This window comes from Pangasianodon hypophthalmus, chromosome 28 (genome assembly GCF_027358585.1).
Source record: "Pangasianodon hypophthalmus isolate fPanHyp1 chromosome 28, fPanHyp1.pri, whole genome shotgun sequence".
Lineage (NCBI taxonomy): Eukaryota > Metazoa > Chordata > Actinopteri > Siluriformes > Pangasiidae > Pangasianodon > Pangasianodon hypophthalmus.
Window position 1 is genome coordinate 17,152,814 of NC_069737.1, and position 14,733 is coordinate 17,167,546.

A 14,733-nucleotide genomic window follows, 5' to 3' on the forward strand; every position below is an offset into this window, starting at 1 on the left:
ACACTGAAGTTCATGCTCTTCACTGAGGACCTTAAGAGGAACGTTCCGAGATGGACCCGATGTTGAATTTGGATGCGATACCAAACCAAATGTGTGAAAACATAAACAGTTTGTTGTGTTTGCTATTCTGGTATGTTTGGCTAGCTTGTTTACTTAATCTCACTAGCATGCTACCTAGCTGGCAAGTTGCCAAATGAGCATTATATGATTTCAATGTTGTTATAACGATCAGTTATTCCACTAACGTTCCAAATGATAAACAACAGTCTGCTCTCACCTTACTGGCTATCGCAATGCAGAGGACCGGCTTATTTTCATAAAGTGGAGCTCTGTACCAGAAAATCTGGGGCCATGATCCTAATAAACTGGCACATCATTGTAGATACACAAATCTGTATAAATATAAATATAAATATAAATATAAAACTGTTACTGCAGCTGAAATCCTGTCACTGTGTTTAGTGTGAAACAGAAACCAGAGAAATGTGTAAACGTGCATCAATGAGCAAACAAACTGAGAACAGAAAGAACCATGAAGCAAAAGGTGTTTAATTACAGGCATGCACACACACATACAAGCGCACACACACGTGCGCACGCACACACACACACACACACTCGTGCCCGCACGCACGCACACACACACACACACACACACACACACTCGTGCCCGCACGCACACACACACACGCGCACACACTCGTGCACGCATGCACGCACACACGCGTGCGCACACGCACACACACGCATGCACACGCACACACATGCACACACACACGCGCACACGCACACACACATGCACGCGCACACACACACACGCACGCACACACACACACAAACACACACACGCGCGCACACACGCGCACACTCGTGCATGCACGCACACGCGCACACACACACGGCCACAGAAGTGTCTGAAGGAAATTCAGTACCTCAGTTGTCCTGTTGACCATCATCTGCAGCAGCAGCAGAAACATGTCTGTTAGTTTTAGCTATTATTAGCAGTCTGCATAAACACCTAACCTCTACATACACCCTACATAAACCCGAAACACACCATACATTCAGCCTACATAAACACTACATATGTCCTACATACACCTTACATAAACATTACATAAACCCTACATTCAGCCTACATAAACATTACATAAACCCTACATTCAGTCTACATAAACATTACATAAACCCTACATTCAGCGTACATAAACATTACATAAACCCTACATTCAGTCTACATAAACATTACATAAACCCTACATTCAGTCTACATAAACATTACATAAACCCTACATTCAGCCTACATAAACATTACATAAACCCTACATTCAGTCTACATAAACATTATATAAACCCTACATTCAGTCTACATAAACATTACATAAACCCTACATTCAGCCTACATAAACATTACATAAACCCTACACTCAGCCTACATAAACATTACATAAACCCTACATTCAGCCTACATAAACATTACATAAACCCTACATTCAGTCTACATAAACATTACATAAACCCTACATTCAGTCTACATAAACATTACATAAACCCTACATTCAGCGTACATAAACATTACATAAACCCTACATTCAGTCTACATAAACATTACATAAACCCTACACTCAGCCTACATAAACATTACATAAACCCTACACTCAGCCTACATAAACATTACATAAACCCTACACTCAGCCTACATAAACATTACATAAACCCTACATTCAGCCTACATAAACATTACATAAACCCTACACTCAGCCTACATAAACATTACATAAACCCTACATTCAGTCTACATAAACATTACATAAACCCTACATTCAGTCTACATAAACATTACATAAACCCTACATTCAGTCTACATAAACATTATATAAACCCTACATTCAGTCTACATAAACATTACATAAACCCTACATTCAGTCTACATAAACATTACATAAACCCTACATTCAGCCTACATAAACATTACATAAACCCTACATTCAGTCTACATAAACATTATATAAACCCTACATTCAGCCTACATAAACATTACATAAACCCTACATTCAGTCTACATAAACATTACATAAACCCTACATTCAGTCTACATAAACATTACATAAACCCTACATTCAGCCTACATAAACATTACATAAACCCTACATTCAGTCTACATAAACATTATATAAACCCTACATTCAGTCTACATAAACATTACATAAACCCTACATTCAGCCTACATAAACATTACATAAACCCTACACTCAGCCTACATAAACATTACATAAACCCTACATTCAGTCTACATAAACATTACATAAACCCTACATTCAGTCTACATAAACATTACATAAACCCTACACTCAGCCTACATAAACATTACATAAACCCTACACTCAGTCTACATAAACATTACATAAACCCTACATTCAGTCTACATAAACATTACATAAACCCTACATTCAGTCTACATAAACATTACATAAACCCTACATTCAGTCTACATAAACATTACATAAACCCTACATTCAGTCTAAATAAACATTACATAAACCCTACATTCAGCCTACATAAACATTACATAAACCCTACATTCAGTCTACATAAACATTACATAAACCCTACATTCAGTCTACATAAACATTACATAAACCCTACATTCAGCCTACATAAACATTACATAAACCCTACATTCAGTCTACATAAACATTACATAAACCCTACATTCAGCCTACATAAACATTACATAAACCCTACATTCAGCCTACATAAACATTACATAAACCCTACATTCAGCCTACATAAACATTACATAAACCCTACATTCAGTCTACATAAACATTACATAAACCCTACATTCAGTCTACATAAACATTACATAAACCCTACATTCAGTCTACATAAACATTACATAAACCCTACATTCAGTCTACATAAACATTACATAAACCCTACATTCAGTCTACATAAACATTACATAAACCCTACATTCAGTCTACATAAACATTATATAAACCCTACATTCAGCCTACATAAACATTACATAAACCCTACATTCAGTCTACATAAACATTACATAAACCCTACATTCAGTCTACATAAACATTACATAAACCCTACATTCAGCCTACATAAACATTACATAAACCCTACATTCAGTCTACATAAACATTATATAAACCCTACATTCAGTCTACATAAACATTACATAAACCCTACATTCAGCCTACATAAACATTACATAAACCCTACACTCAGCCTACATAAACATTACATAAACCCTACATTCAGTCTACATAAACATTACATAAACCCTACATTCAGTCTACATAAACATTACATAAACCCTACACTCAGCCTACATAAACATTACATAAACCCTACACTCAGTCTACATAAACATTACATAAACCCTACATTCAGTCTACATAAACATTACATAAACCCTACATTCAGTCTACATAAACATTACATAAACCCTACATTCAGTCTACATAAACATTACATAAACCCTACATTCAGTCTACATAAACATTATATAAACCCTACATTCAGTCTACATAAACATTACATAAACCCTACATTCAGTCTACATAAACATTACATAAACCCTACATTCAGTCTACATAAACATTACATAAACCCTACATTCAGTCTACATAAACATTACATAAACCCTACATTCAGCCTATATAAACATTACATAAACCCTACATTCAGCCTACATAAACATTACATAAACCCTACATTCAGAGTACATAAACATAAACATCATGCGCCGTTTGTGAATGGAGGGTGGAGTCCAGAAGAAGGAATGAGTGATTCCAGGAATGAGCCTGAACTTGTGGGCAATTAATCTGGTTCTTTTGTACAATGTGTGTGTGTGTTGCAGAGAGAGAGGCAAAACAGAGAGTGTGTGGATGAGCCGAAGCCGAAAGGTGTGTGTGTGTGTCCTTTAATGAAGGACGTGATAAAAATGTAGGGTTTTACACCTACATAAACACTGCATACATCCTACATATACACTACATAAACACTAAATAAAAACTACATTCAGCCTACATTAACACTACAAGACAAGCTCATTCTGAAGCAGTAGTGCAGCAGTGTGTGTGTTTGTGTGTGTGTGTGAGAGAGTGTATGACCTTGGCTTGGACGTCAGCGTTGTGGTCGTTCTGGAGCAGGAGTGCAGCAGACTTGGTGTCATCTTTGCGGGCGGCGATGTGCAGTGCAGGTAAACGCACTTTCCCTTTAGTGTCTTTCTCCAGTAACAGAGACACTACCTGGTTATGACCCTGCTGCAGAGCGATCGCTAACGGGGTGAAGCCATCCTGTACAGCACACACACAAACACACACCATCACACACACACAAATACCATCACACACACCATCACAAACACCATCACCAACACACACCTCGGTGGCTGTACTCTGGTTTCCTCCATTCTCCAGCAGGTAGCGCACCACATCCAGGTGATTCTCCTGAGCAGCCATATAGAGTGGAGTGAAGCCATTCTGTGTACACACACATTGAATCAGTTGTGTAAGTGGCTGAGTCACTAATCTCACACTGACTCGTATAAAACAGTTAAGTCAAGTTATTCATGCTTTATAAACGGGCTGATTTAATCAGTGAGGACTAGAGAAGTGGTCATGCGACTGGTTAATGCTGGTCATATGACTGCCTAACGCCAACTACTTGACTGACTAACGTTGGTCATGTGACTGCTTAACACTGGACTGGTTGTGTGACTGGTTAATGCTGGTCATGTGACTGATTAACAGTGGTCATGTGAACTGACTAACACTGGTCATGTGACCAACACTGGTAATATCACTGTTCAATGTTAGCCATGTGACTGACTAATATGGGTCATGTGACTCCCAGGTGATTCATCCCCATCTCAGGATCTTGTGATCTCCCTGGACAATTCTCTGATCTCGCCTTCGGTTACTGCACGCAACCTTGGGGTAACCATGGACAATCAACTGTCCTTCTCCTCTCACATCGCTAATCTAACACGCTCATGTCGATTTCTCCTTCATAACATCAGAAGAATTCGTCCACTTCTCTCCACACAGGCCACTCAGGTGCTTGTTCAGTCGCTTGTCATTTCAAGACTGGACTACTGCAACTCACTCCTGGCAGGTCTGCCTCTGAGCGCTCTGATCTTCAACCTCTGCAACTGATCCAGAATGCAGCTGCACGATTGGTTTTCAACCTTCCTAAATTTTCCCACACCACCCCATTGCTGCGCTCCCTCCACTGGCTTCCTGTAGCTGCTGCATCAGATTTAAAACATTGATGCTTACCTACAAAGCCAAAAACAGACCAGCACCCACTTATCTCAAAGCACTTATCACACCTCGCACTGCACCACGCTCCCTCCGATCCTCTAGCACTGCTCGACTGGTCCCTCCATCTCTCAGGGTACGAGGAAGACCTGCATCGAGACTCTTCTCTGTTCTGGCACCAAGGTGGTGGAATGAACTTCCCCTAGATGTCCGAACAGCTGAGTCACTGGCAGTCTGCAAACGACTTCAAACGACATCTAAAGATCTACCTCTTCATAAAGTACTTAAGTTCTTAAGCACTTACAAAAAAATAAAAAATGTATTGTCTGAGCGCTTGTCTATTTCCTCCCCAACAGAGTTTTGGACTGATGGTGTTCCTAGTTTGTGACCTAGTGAGCCAATATCAGAATGTATTTTTGATAGACTTCAAAGCACTATAGTAAGTCTCTCTGGACAAGAGCATCTGCCAAATGCCATAAATGTAAATGTATGTAAATGTAACTGATTAACGCTGGTTATGTGACTGATTACTGCTGGTCGTGTGACTGATTAACGCTTGTCAGTACATACTACCTGCTCTGTTTTAAAATGCCGAAATAGCATAAGTGATACAGCCTGTGATTGGCTTGTGGGCGGTAATGGGAGGTTCTTACCTGTGATTGGGAGTTCACATCTGCTCCTCTTTTCACTAGCAGCTTAGCCACTTCCTTCTTACCAGCCAATGAGGCAATGTGGAGAGCAGTGTTTCCTTTCTGCACAGCCAATCAGAGAGAAGGACAGAGATTTAAATTGGCACTGTGATTGTGTGTGTGTGTGTGTGTGTGTGTGTGTGTGTTGCACCTTGGTAGCTGAGTTTACAGCTGCTCCTCTCTCCAGCAGCTCCTCCACCAGCTCCACATGACCTTCTTTAGCAGCGAGATGAAGAGCATTTAACCCATTCTAGAGACACACACACACACACACTGTGAATGTTACACAACTTCACTTCATGAAAAAAAATTCACTAAATTATGATTATCAGCAGATGGAGTGTGTATGAGTGTGATTACCTGGTTACAGGTACTGATGTCTTGTCCTCCCTTCAGAAGCTCCAGAACTTTCTCAATGTTTCCGGCTCTTGCTGCTCTCAAGAAACTAGTGTTACTGTCCGACTGCAGAGACAACACACACACACACACACTAAAGTGAGCACAAGTCTAATATTAACACTGTGAAAGAGTGTGTGTGTGTAGTACAACAGCTTTATCTACAGAACCCACCACAAACCATCTCCAACTACCAACACCACAAAGAGAAACAGTTACCTTTAACACACACACACACACACACACACTTCTCTGAGGAAATACAGATTGTTTTATTGGGAAGGTTTCATACTTTAATCTGAAACTTTAAACTGTATAAAATTTTATTAAACACTGAACTGAACAGGGCCAACTGAACAGGGCCATGGACCATTTCTGAATAAATAATAGTTTGTGTTCTTTTACAGACCTGTGTTCTGTTCCCCATGTTCCACTTGTTCTGTTGGCCAACTCTTAAAATTTATGGAACAATCTACCTTTAGACCCTTCCCAGTGGACTTGCAGATACAGGTCAAGAGCTTCACTTAATGTTCTCATCAGAATGGGGAAAAAAGTGTGATCTCTGTGAGTGTAACCGTGGCATGGTTGGATAACTGCATAAATGAAATGTACAGGTGTGGATGGTGTGTGTGTGTGTGTGTGTGTATATATATCTATACACACATATATATATATATATATATATATATATATATATATATATATATATATACATATATATATATGTACACACACACACACACACATAGATAGAGATATAAATATATACAGTACTGTACAAAAGTATTAGACTTTATTACAGATTTTTATTTTATGACTTCCAAACATTAGTTTTCCAGCACAAAATGAAATGCTACAGAAAAATGTCAGTAAAGAAAGCAGCAGATTCCATAAGAGACACTTTTCAGATAAAAACATAATGAAGGCTGCTGGGTTTCGCTGCAGAAATAAGAAGCGAGTCGACAGTCAAAGTCTCCAGAAGAACTGTGGCTGCTTCTGCAAGATGCTCAGTAACACTTCCAGCTCATTTCCTTATAAAACTGCACACACTGCACCTCACATACTGCTTTATTTATTTAAAGTGAAGGATCGTCACATTAAATACTGACTTTGTTTCATTTATTACTGTTTACTGCTCTTTATAGGATTTTTTTATGTAGAAACATTTAATTTCATTATTTTTTGATGGCATTTTTGCTCTACAGCATTTCTTTATATGCGCCTAAGACATTTGCACAATACTGTATGTACACACACACACACACACACACACACACACACACACTTACTGAAATACTTAAACAGATATAAAGTGTGAAACTTTCCCACTGATGGAATGGTAAAGAGTGTAAATTCACACTGACAGATGATGGTCATAATGAATATTCACCCATATCTACATCACTGCTCACTGTCAGCGCTCTGCTCTGTAATGGGCATACACACACACACACACACACACACACTTCCAGAATTATATATATACACATGGCAGAAACAGTGATGGGTGTGCGCGCATGTGTGTCTGTGTGTGTTTGGGGGTATTTCAGCTTCACCACTAGAGGGAGACACACACCAAGCACAAAAAAACTAGAGACAGATCAATAAAAGATAAAAGCGTACAGACTCCAGATGATAATCTCACACACACACTACTCCATCAGCAGTGCAGAATGCTGTTGTGTTTTTGTTCATCCACAGTAACAAACTCTTCCATCTGTGTGTTATTGATTAGCCCTGCCCCTCTGAGTGTTACCGGAAGCCCTGATTGGTTGGTCATTAATTATTCAGAAGTTAAGCTTCGTCCTCCAGCTGCTGAACTTACAAACAGCTTCTGTCCATCACACACACACACATACACTTCCTGAATTATATGTATGCACACGGCTGAAACAGTGATTCAGTCTGTCCATCACGCATATACACACACACACACACACAGAGGAAATGATAAAGAACTGTGGAGGAACTGAGGAGGTAGGGGAACTGAGGAGAAAGAGGAACTGAAGAGTGACTGAGGAGGAAGAGGAACTGAGGAGAAGGAACTCAGGAAGAACTGAGGAGGAACTAAGGAGGAAGGATTGACAGATTGAGAAGAAACTAAGGAGAAGGAGGAAGTTAGGAGGAACTGAGGAGGACCTGATTAGAATTTGAGAAGGAGGAGGAACAACTGAGGAGGAACTGAGGAAGAACTAAGGAGGAGGAGGGACTGAGAAGAAATGAGTAGAACTAAGGAGAAACTGAGAAGGTGGAGTAACTGAGGAGGAACTGATGAGGAGGAGGGACTGAGGAGAAACTGAGGAGGAACTGAGGAGACAAAATTGAGGAGGAAATGGATTTTTATATCTGTGTGTTTTCTTCACATCAACCCATTGCTGTGTTCCTCCACTGGTTTCCTATAGCGGCTGCATCAGATTTAAAACTCTGATGGTCACCTGCATGCAACTACAAAGCCAAAAACAGACCTAACAGGTCTTCTGAGCTTTGGTAACTGAGCAGGTAAGGGCTCAGCAGTAGCAGCTTGGTGGTGCTAGGATTTGAACTTATGACCTTCTAATCCTAGCACCACCAAGCTGCTACTGCTGAGCCCTTACCTGCTCAGTTGTGTAGATGTAAATCCCTCTAGATAAGGGTGTCTGCCAAATGCCATAAATATAACTCTTCCTAAATTTCTTAGGGAAAACAATGTTAAACAACACTCATATAGAAAAAGCTACAGAGGTCCTTAAAGTCCTCTGTCAGTACAACTGGTTTGATAATATGCAAGTGGAAATTTCATGGAAGCACAACTAATCATCCCCAGACACATGCACCACTCAAGATTTCACAATGTGCTCTAAGACTAATGATAAGGAAAGTAAGAGAGAAGCCAACAGTCACTTGAAAAGAGATTCATACCTGAAAGCAACAAGAACCTCAGTTACACAAAGAACAATAAGCAATGACTTGTACCTCATCTCCAGTAAAACACCTCATGCATAATTACTCTGCTAAAAAATAAGCACAGAGATGTGTGTCTAAAGGCATTTAGACAAATCGGAACTGTTTTGGAACAATATACTCTGGTCAAATGAAACAAAAATAGAACTCTTTGTCAATAATCCAGCTCATCATGTTTGGAGTAAGAAGGGTTGTGCATATGATCCTAAGAACATCATACTCACAGTGAAGTACGGAGGTGCTGCTTCTGTACTGAGGCATTACATGCCATCAGAGGAAACACGAACAGTGCGATATACCGGGACACACTGAAGGAGAATTAATCTAATGTGCCAAGAAACTGAATCTGAGGAGAAGATGGATGTTTCAACAATGAGCCCAAATATACAGCCAAAATAACTCAAGAAGACCTTGCATGGCCTAGCCCTGGGATTAAATTCTCCTGACTTGAACTTGACTTGTGAGTCTATCAGAGGGACCCTCATGACCTTAAGGAATTGATGATTCCTATATAGGTTTCAGTATACTGTATGTGCTACATATGCTACCTTTGTGTACATTATTTGTAAATATTAGCCTCCATTGCTAAGCTTATGACACACAGCTACATGTTTCAGCAAAGCCAGATGACAGACTCTTAGCAAAGTTGAGGGATGTGTAAAGGACATCAGAAATTGGATGTGGAATAACCAAAAGTACCAAAGCACAATTACTAGGACCACAGGCAGTAGATGCATACGCAAACTCCAGTTAGTCCAGAATGCAGCAGCGAGAGTCCTTTCTAGAAACAGAAGACATGACCACATCACCCCTATCTTATCCACACTGCACTGGCTCCCAAACAAATTTCACCTTTTATTGTTAAAATACTACTATTGACCTATAAAGTACTGAATGGTCCAGTACTGCAGTACCTGAGTGAAGTTTTAATCTTTTATGATCCGCCACGCCTACTTTGATCAAAAGGTGCAGGCTCTTCATTAGTACCTAGAATAAGACTACAACAGAGGGCAGAGCTTTCTTTTACAAAGCCCCACAGTTATGAAACAGCTTTCCAATTAGTGTTTGAGACTCAGACACAGTCTCAGTGTTTAAGTCTAGGCTGAAAACCTATATGCACTACTCCTGATTGGAGCTTCTTTCACCTGAGAATCACTCACTGAATGGTACCACATGGACACCTTAAAGATTCAAGATGGCTGTGGATGGTCTCACTTGGATAGCCTAGAGATTGCACTTACTGAAAATGGTTTATGCTTTAGGTCTAATTAATTATTCAGTAGATAACTTCACTTGGAAACTACAGACTTAAGACTAAAAACACTAATGAAATAAAAAATCTTTTCAACACACTTAGCACTACTTGACTCTATAATATACAGTTATAGAAGAGAAATGATTTATAATCGCACTCTCCGGTGTCACCCAGATGAGGATGGTTCCCTTTTGTGTCTGGTTCCTCTCAAGGTTTCATCCTCATGTCTTCTATGGGAGTTTTTCCTCGCCACCATCGCCTCTGGCTCAATCCTTAGGGATCTAAATCCATATCCATTTCTTTAAAGCTTCTTGTTACAATGTCCTTTGTTAAACGTGCTACATAACGTGCTACATGAGCAAAACTTTAACTGAATTAAATTGAAGATGTCTTACTGTAGACAGCTCAAAGCTGTAGTAACATTGGGTTTGCAACAAAATACTAATGTTGGTAATATGTGGTGTCCAAATACTTTTTTCCCTTTTTTTCCAGTGTTGTCTTTTAAACATATCTTTGTTCATGTTTATGAATCCACACTTTTTTGCTCATACTTATAAGTCAACCAAACAAGTCAACAAAAGTGTCTGAATACTTACTTGACCTCACTTGTTTGTGACGGAAACTATGAAGCACTTCTGTAAGTTGCTGTGGATAAGGGTGACTGTGACATTAAAAGAAAATGACGTTATAGAGGTCACAGTCTGAGCATTAGCTTCAGCAGAATTCAGAAGCTTTAAGTGCACATGAATAAATAAAAAGACAAGCGAAACAGTCAGTAACAGAGAAAGTGGTTAGTAACAGAGAGTGAGACAGAGAGTGAGACAGAGAGAGAGAGAGAGACTGCTGAGTCATATATCATTAACCCAGGCTGGACTAAAGAGGGGGCGGGGCATAATGCCATTTCCTGGAATTAGTAATCCTCATCACAGCTCACTTTAGTGATCTGATTTGTTTGAATTGCCAGTTTGGCTTGTTTGATTCAGCACTGAACAGCTCCAGTGTCAGAGCTCACCTATTCACCATCAGCATTAGCCTCTGATCATTTTAATGGTGTTTGTTCTCAGTAGAACAGTGTCCATGAGGAAGCTCTTGAGTAACACATGCACAGACTTTAGCTTTTAAGGTTGGGTTTTGGTGTGTAGACGATTCATTCATACTTACAGATCATACTGCAAGACTCCAACACGCTTCTGAAACAGATTTAAATCCGATCGTTTAAACCACTTCAGGTATCATAAGCTGAAACTCTTCCCACTAGGTCACTAACATTAGTGTCAATAACACACACGCACACACACACGCACGCACACACACACGCACACACACTAGCACACAGGCAGGAGAATGATGCTGAAGAATAAAAATATTGAGAACTGAAAGAAGAACCAAAAAAAAAAAAAAAAAGGAACAATGCAAAACCTGAGAAACACACACACTACTTCAACTTGGTTTAGTCTCTCTGTGTGTATGTGTGTGTTTCCTCTGACAGTAAATTGTGTTGCAGTGTAAATAGAAGTCACAGGTTAGCATGCTAACATGCTAACAGGCTAATAGGTGTAAGAGAGAGTGTTAGAGTGACTGACTCTGAGATACACATAATCTAAGGATGTAATGTAAACATCTGACCGAGTGTCAGAGAGAGAGGGACTATAGGATACACACACACACACACACACACACACACACACACATCTTCAGCTGGAAATCCTACCAGGAACATAAAGACGTGTAGATGTGTGTTTATAAGACCCCCAGTATAAAGCTGATACACAGTTAAATGATGACACAGCATACACACATTCAGTTACTCCCACTCACTCTCACACACACACACACACACACACACACACACACACACACAGGGAGTGGCAGTGGAAATAGAGATTGTAATTGTATTTTGTGTGTCTGTGTATAGATGAGACGATGTTCTGATGTGTGTGTGTGTGTGTGTGTGTGAGAGAGAGAGAGAGAGAGAGAGAGAGCACAGTCCATTACTGAAATCTGATTAAATCTGAAACCGACCTCCCCAGCAGGAAGCATTATTACACACACACACACACACACACACACACACACACACAGTTTCTGATGTATGACATCATTGCAAAGCAATAACATGTGTAGCATTCGGTTACACGTTTATGACTTTGTGTACAGTATCCACACACACACACACACACACACCACAGTAACACACAGTGACCTTGGTACTGTGCATTAATCAGTAGGCAGTTTACTGTTATACTGGACTGGCACGTGATCCTGAGATGGCTAAAGAACTGGAAAGTGTGTGCTTTAAGTCGAATCCTCAGACACACTGACAGCACGCGCGCGCGGACACACACACACACACACACACACACACAGTAGGCCCACAGCTGTTCGGTTGACACACATGATCAAACAGACATGAGCGCGAGCTTCAGTCACCAGGCCAACGCCTCTCATCACCCAGCCTCACCCCCGCACCCCCGCATTCTCCCGCATTCTCCCGCACTGACCTGGCGCAAGCGGCCCTGATGCGGCGGGGATCCTCCCTCCGGCGAACTGCTGCACGAGGAGGCCATATTCTCTCTCTCTCACACACACACACACACACACCGTGTCCGCGCGCTAATCACAAATCACAAAAAGAAGGCTCGCGCGGCCGGTGGGAGAGCCCTCAGCTCCGGTGCATGCTGATGCAGACAGTCAGCGCGCGACCACGTCCTCTGTCCTCCTCCTCTTCTTCTCTTCTTCTCTTCTCTTCTCGTGTGACAGAGCAGAGCGCGAGCCTCTATAACCGTGCGAGTGAGTGAGAGAGAGAGAGAGAGAGAGAGAGAGAGATGTGAAATCTCCGCAGCACGCGCTCTTCTCTTCTGCTGCAGAATGAAAGCGTGCGCGAGAGACGGATTATAATTAACTGATGCTGACACTGAGGAAGAAAAAGAAAAGCAGCAGTGATGATGATGATGATGATGTTGATGATGATGAGGATGATGATGATGATGGACACGAGCTCAGACCGGGCGGCACCGCGGGTGGAGTGCAGTTTCTTCACTCCGTCTCTCGCTCGAGAATAAAGCTGCACACACGCACGCGCGCGCGCAAAGATCGATAAGCAAAGCTTTTAGAGAGAGAAAGAGAGAGAGAGAGAGAGAGAGAGACAGGATGTTGATGATGATGATTTTAGAGAAATGTGTTCAGTCAGCAACATACACACACAACAACATCTGAGAGCTGAGACTTCCAGAGAAACAGAGAATAAAACCCCCAAACAACCTGCCCCACCTCCACCCTCTCATCCCGGGGTGTGTGTGTGTGTGTGTGTGTGTGTGTGTGTTAATGGGGGAGTTTGAGACACGAACACATTGGAAGTCTAAGTTTGCTCCAAAATGCAATAAATAATTGATGAGATAAAGAATATGACAGCTGCTGCAACCAAAACTCCACCTCTGACACTCACACCACCATCTGCACCAACACTTGTGTATAATCATTAATCAACTACCCACCCATTTACTCAGCCATTCACCCACCCACTTACTCAGCCATTCACTCACTCACTCACCCATTCACCCACCCACTTACTCACCCATTCACTCACTCACTCACCCATTCACCCACCCATTTACTCAGCCATTCACCCACTCACCCACCCACTTACTCACCCATTCACTCACTCACTCACCCATTCACCCACCCACTTACTCACCCATTCACTCACTCACTCACCCATTCACCCACCCATTTACTCAGCCATTCACCCACTCACCCACCCACTTACTCACCCATTCACTCACTCACCCATTCACCCACCCATTTACTCAGCCATTCACCCACTCACCCATTTACTCACCCATTCACCCACCCATTTACTCACCCATTCACCCACTCACTCACCCATTCACCCACACACTCACTCACCCATTCACTCAGCCATTCACCCACCCATTTACTCACCCACCCACTTACTCACCCATTCACCCACTCACTCACCCATTCACCCACTCACTCACCCATTCACTCACTCACCCACCCATTCACTTACTGACTCACTCATTTACTCACCCATTCACTCACTCACCCACCCATTCACTCACTCACTCACCCATTCACTTACTGACTCACCCATTCACTCACCCACCCATTCATTCACTCACCCACACATTCACTTACTCACTCATTC

The 14,733-nt window shown here is 41.4% G+C and overlaps 1 protein-coding gene across 1 annotated transcript in view; it reads right to left on the reverse strand.

Moving 5' to 3' along the window:
• Positions 1-13,633, reverse strand: part of ank2a (ankyrin 2a, neuronal) — a 57,858-nt gene extending 44,225 nt beyond the window's left edge. The window contains exons 1-7 of the mRNA XM_053230903.1: positions 13,067-13,633; positions 6,335-6,436; positions 6,126-6,224; positions 5,939-6,037; positions 4,407-4,505; positions 4,134-4,319; positions 933-956 (exon numbers count right to left, since the gene is read on the reverse strand). Of these exons, the coding sequence (XP_053086878.1) occupies positions 933-956; positions 4,134-4,319; positions 4,407-4,505; positions 5,939-6,037; positions 6,126-6,224; positions 6,335-6,436; positions 13,067-13,132 (675 nt within the window). The 5' untranslated portion in view covers positions 13,133-13,633. The remainder of the gene's footprint in view (positions 1-932; positions 957-4,133; positions 4,320-4,406; positions 4,506-5,938; positions 6,038-6,125; positions 6,225-6,334; positions 6,437-13,066) is intronic.
• Between the last annotated feature and the right edge of the window lie 1,100 nt (positions 13,634-14,733).